General features: G+C 39.4%; 1 protein-coding gene across 1 annotated transcript; it reads right to left on the reverse strand.

Moving 5' to 3' along the window:
* Positions 1-1,008: 1,008 nt before the first annotated feature.
* Positions 1,009-4,750, reverse strand: LOC127263735 (alpha-L-arabinofuranosidase 1-like). Its single transcript, XM_051292925.1, has 17 exons — positions 4,544-4,750; positions 4,418-4,472; positions 4,121-4,335; positions 3,895-4,016; positions 3,681-3,828; positions 3,524-3,593; positions 3,295-3,440; positions 3,181-3,226; positions 3,053-3,105; positions 2,826-2,970; positions 2,634-2,752; positions 2,438-2,509; positions 2,264-2,367; positions 2,040-2,096; positions 1,737-1,935; positions 1,450-1,596; positions 1,009-1,365 (listed from the first exon to the last, which is right to left on the reverse strand). Exons 1-17 carry the CDS (start codon positions 4,694-4,696, stop codon positions 1,216-1,218), a joined length of 2,001 nt encoding a protein of 666 aa, XP_051148882.1. The 5' UTR covers positions 4,697-4,750; the 3' UTR covers positions 1,009-1,215.
* Positions 4,751-5,510: the final 760 nt, after the last annotated feature.

Here is a 5,510-nt window from a genome sequence, read left to right on the forward strand (position 1 = left end):
CCGCATAGTTCGCCACCTACTGGGTTGGATTGGATTGATGAAATTTTGGTCCACTCCATCGTGGGTTGGCGCACAAGCAATCCGCTTATTTACAAATTATGGTGCGTTTGAGTCAAATCCACCACGCTAATCCGTTTTGACAGGTCTAATGATTCTCCTAGGCGTCTCTCATTTTATCATACTAAAAAAGGTGGAGAGTTTGTTGGGTTTTGGGCCTTGATTTGTAACGAGGCCTTTGTATATTAAAGCCCAATCTTGAGAAGCCGTGGCCCAGTTCCTTGGCCCAGTCCACTAATTGATTTATGTGTTTAAGATCTAATCTGAGTTGCTGCTCGCGAGATTCATTATCATCGAGTCATTCAAATCGCGATTTTTCTTCTCTGCTCTTCGTCTTCTTCCTCTCAATTAATGTTCGATCGATTGAGGATTTTGTGTAAGGGGTTTTACTCTAAGTTTGTTGGCGAGTGTTTCTTAGTGTAAGAATGAGATATTTGTGCAATTTTCATTCGTGTATGGGCGAGAGTTGATTGTGCGAGTGATTGTGGTTAATGTTTGGTGTGCGTGAGTTAAATCGGTTAGTCGAGGTTGTTCTAGGTCGAGCTCGTGCCTGTGTTTCCTTTTCACATCTCCGATGTATGTTCTAGGGTTGTGCGGGTTGATCCGAACTTATCTTTGCATTTCTTGTGTTTTATTTTTTATTCGATTCAATATAAATTTTTTTAAAAGTTTAGTTATATTATTTTTTGTTAAAATCAAATTTTACTATTAAAAAACACAACAGTTTAAAAACAACCTATTTATCTACGAGCTAATGTGTCAGCTAGTCTATTTTGACAATTATATACTATAAATTATAACAGTAATAAACGGAGATTATCCCGTTTGGGTGACAATAAATTAAGTTTGATACTTATTTTTATATGTCCAATCAATATGTAGAACATTATAATGACCATAAATAACGATATTCTTAATCAAACATCAAAATTCCGATTAAAAAAAAAACCATCAAATTAATTAATAATCTCATTAAATAATATACTTATTTCATCTTTAAACAATGCTTCATATGCAAATATATTGGAGAGACTACAATACAACAATACATAATAAGAATTTACACAACACATGGTAACATAGCACAAATATTGTGCATCACATGCTGATTTAATTCCAATAAGAATCGAGAAACAGTTGTTTATGTCCTAATTACGACTACATCGACGTTCGAAGAGCAGCGTCGGAATGTGAAACCCGGAGAGCATTCGTATTTGTTAACAAGTCGACGCAAGTTAAAGAAAACGAAGGCAACGCGATATTCATCTTGCTGCTCGGGTTTCTGAGGGGAGCCGTAACCGGAACCACCTGCATAATCAATAGGTTCGAGCATCATCTTGTTAAATATATATTTTTGCTCGATAGCTTGAAAATTCTATAACGAAAACCTACATTCATCGGGGCATTGAAAGAATTTTCGGCCATCTTGTTAGTAGATGTCATCGTAGTAACTCTCGACCCGTTTGCTTCTATCGAATTCAGGGCCAAGCCATCGATCGAAAATCTTAGAGTGACAACATTGCTTCCCAAATTGACAACCTAGATGAGATCGGGTAGATAGTTATCGATTTCTTCAAGTCTTAAGAAAACATTAAGTCGTTTTTTCTTGCGAGATTGCTATTGATCTATCTTACCTATATGGTTAAGGTGTAAAAAGTTTGGGGTAGATTGTCGTGTACCTTTATTCTTATGTAGCGTTTATTATTGTCGGGACTTATCCAAGAAATTGCGGATGCAATAAGAGAAGTTGACGAAGGGGCTTGGAGCTTTGAATCGAATAGAATGGCGGTGTTGGATTCTTTGAAAAAATGTTGCATCCAATAACTTGGCGTACCGTATGCTCTTGAAGAGTCGAACACTATAGCATCCGGATTGAACCTAAAGCACGAAACGAGGGAATGAATCCTTTGATTTTAGGGCAACTTCATTCGACAAGAAGATTTGAGAATAGAAGCGATGGAGACGACAAACTACGTACAAACCTCCTATCGTTGTTATTCACAAAGAGAGGAGCATTGCTTGCCATTTCCACGATATCGCTGCAAAACAAACATGTTCAAGATTGAAAACTTGAGCAAGTATGCTTTCCCGTAAATAGATGGGGTTTGTAGTCTTGATAATGGATAATCGAGAGACTCAAAGAAAAGATCGAATAGAACCGATAGATTTGATATTCAACTCAATATCATGTTGAGATCATAAGTACCTGTTTTTCTCGAGGCCAAGAAGAAATCCAGCTTCGGCGAGCGCTTTCAAAAGATTCCCGTTACCTGCATCGTTGCCATTCACCGCATACTCGCTCACGAATGCCTAACAGTGAAAACCGTTAGTGCAAAAGTCACAAAATGTAAAAGCGATCAAGAAGAGGTTCGACGTGCACCTTGGGGCCAACTCGTGCCTTTTGATCAAAGTAGCTAGCCATCGAAAACATGGAATACGCATTCGTATAAACCTTATCACGATAGCACAACATTAGACAAATGAAAGTGTTAAATGACCATCGCACTTAAAAATTTAAGCTTGAAAGGTTGCGTATCATTAATTATTATATAGTCAACCAATAGAAAGAATCTTACATGGAAGTCGTACAAATCCGCGGGGTGATCCAACCGAGCAACAGATCCATCGCAATTCGAGATTATTTGGATGTCCGGATAAGCATCTTTTATAGCCGTGTAAAACTTCATGTAATTACCTAATGAATCGAGTTTGAATCATTGAACTACTCGTAACCGAGCATGCGCATACGTATGTGTATGTATACCTACCACGATAGTTCTTGTTCCAACAATCTTGATTCCCGGAAGCCAGATAGCGCAAGTCAAAAGGCTCCGGGTGACCCATGGAAGCTCGAATCGAACCCCATTTAGAAGTCGGGTCTCCCCGAGCAAACTCAATAGCATTAACAACATTCTACAACCGAAGAAAACAACTTCAAAAACTAACCTTTTCAGATACAGAACAATCGCAATTACTACAAGCCCGTTCAACTTACTTGCACGAAAGGCGAAAGAATCAGCGTGTCAACTTGATCGTTACGGCTGATACCTACGAACAAAAATGATCAAGGCTATTACTATCGATAGAGTTATATCGAGTAAAACGATAAACGAGAGGTAATACCGATGTTGAACACCCAAATCGGGGCAGCGCCTAAATCCTCTGCGAGCTGTAGATGATGAAAAATGTGAGCTTTTTTTAATGTTGCGAGCAGAATCGAGATGTAAGATACGTTACTTGCAGGTACTCGAAGAAACCGAGGCCATCGTCGGTCCAATATTGCCAGACGTCCCCGAAGTGTCCCGGTCTTTCCTCCCAAGGCCCTACAGTTTCTTTCCATCGAAATGCATTCTGCAACCGGTCTCCTTCGACAAATGAACCGCCTATGAAGATGCAAAAGTACCATATAGTTTCTTAGTTTGACGTAAACAAGGTTTGTTGGACAATTTTCTTACACAAGAAGTACCTGGAAATCGAAAGAATCCCGGCTTTAGATCAGCAAGCATGTCGAAAAGATCGTGTCGAAATCCATGTCCCTGCAAGATTAGGTTTCTGAAGGAACTCAATACAATCGAAAACGATACATGCCGCGGGATTGCAGGTTTCTCGAGTCGACAACAAACCTTGTATGTGCTCGAAGGCATGGCCGAGACTTGATCGAGCCATATTGTACCCTTTCTCGTTGTCGTCACCTGCAATCTTGAATTCGGATCCGTTCCCTTCGCTTCCAACATAACCTCCTTCTTCGTCCAGTTCGAAGCATTGTCGATTCTACACAATAACAATAAATGACGAAAACATAGAAGGACTCTCGACATTCTTTTGTGCCATTCTTACATTATATCAGCTGTCGCCAACGTCTGCAACCCATTCGAACCAACAAACGAAACCAACATCTCAACCGGTTGCATCGCACGGACATAAAGTGTAACCTTATACACGCTTCCTCGTTCGATGTTCTGAAACCAGAGCAATAAACGAGCGAGCATGTTTTATTACATGAAAGGATGGATCTTCAATGAAGGTAAGAAACTAGAAAACATCATCGAAACAAAATGATTACCATCCCCCAAAACCCGGGGTTGTAAACACCAACGCCACTAGCCGGACAAGCATTGGCAGCCTCGGCAGAATCGCACAAAACATCCATTTTTAGAGCAACCTTATTCCTTTCAAAACAGGACGAGCGGTCCGTAGATACATCAATCAATGATTCGTCACCAACAACAGTCCAAGGATCAATATTGGACGGCGTGTTCTGGCCTCCAGCTTCAAATCCTACAACAGAATCATTCATGATCATCAAAAGCCAGGCGGATCGACATAATTCAACGACACAAGTTCAAGATTATCATCAAACCTCTGTTGCAGACAAGCTCCGCCCAAAGTCCCCCGGCGCCGGAATGATTGATCTCCTGCCAAACATGGAAAAACAACTGACTCCACAATGCCGAACCATTTAAACCAACAAATCCATCGAGCTAACCTCAAAGCTTATTCCAAACATCCTCGGAGAAATCTTTCTTCCATAATTGCCCGAAGCATTCACAGACAGCCAAGCTGTCTGTGCCGCACAACCAGCGTAGGCTGTGCAGAACACGGCCAGGAACACAAGCAACACGGCCGTGTTCGAGCCCATTTCTTGCTAAGAACTTGGGGGCCTCAACAGGCCTACTTATAAACGCAATTGAGGGGTATAAATCGAAACCCTGCTGAGGACACGATTATCTTCAACATGTTAAAAAGTTGTAAACAGAATAACAACCTTATCATCAGCAAACAAGATCCATACATACACCTAGGCAGGGCAGCCACGAAATCATTACATATATTACACTCGGACAAAAAAGTCAAGAATCGAAACCGATACCACCAACAGACACTGGACATTTCTTATGCGAAAATCCGACTGCGTTAGATTACCTGGAAATGGAAATAATAATTCTTTGATTGGGATCTTTTTCGATTTCTTTTTGATTGGCAGAAAAGGGGAAATGAACTTTTTTCTGTATTTGATCGTGTTTTATAGAGAAAGGGGAGGGTTAATCTTGATCTTCGTCGCTTTTAAGGTAAGAGATTTGGGAAAACCCTTGATTGAAAGTTTTATTTTGGCCCCACTTATCCATTCAGTCGTGACATTATTGCAACTTAGGGTGTGTTTGTTTGAGGATTGGATTTTATATCCATTGTTCATCCCATTTTTTTTTTCAAAAACATCAAATTAAACACCTATTTTTTATTTTCTATATTATACTAAAAATCAATTTATATTTAAAACATCAAATCAATACCTATTTATATCACATCATACAACTATTTAAATTCAAAATTTTTACTATTTAAATCCTAACTCAAAATCCAAACCCTCAAACAAACACACCCTTAAGTTATTGAAATAATTTTTCTTCCTAGTTCCTATTATAGATTATAGTTAAAATTCATATCTGGTTTTT

The sequence above is a fragment of the Andrographis paniculata genome, unplaced genomic scaffold (assembly GCF_009805555.1).
Source record: "Andrographis paniculata isolate CXL003 unplaced genomic scaffold, ASM980555v1 Contig69END, whole genome shotgun sequence".
In the NCBI taxonomy this organism is placed as follows: Eukaryota; Viridiplantae; Streptophyta; class Magnoliopsida; order Lamiales; family Acanthaceae; genus Andrographis; species Andrographis paniculata.

Bases quoted from the DNA above. Each gene is read 5' to 3' on its own strand.
- LOC127263735 (XM_051292925.1), bottom strand. From the start codon at position 4,696: ATGGGCTCGAACACGGCCGTGTTGCTTGTGTTCCTGGCCGTGTTCTGC. The intron at 3,106-3,180 runs GTATTACCTCTC...TTTTGTTCGTAG, and splicing joins GATTTGGGTGTTCAACATCG to GTATCAGCCGTAACGATCAA. The intron at 1,366-1,449 runs GTAGGTTTTCGT...TTGATTATGCAG, and splicing joins CTTTCAATGCCCCGATGAAT to GTGGTTCCGGTTACGGCTCC.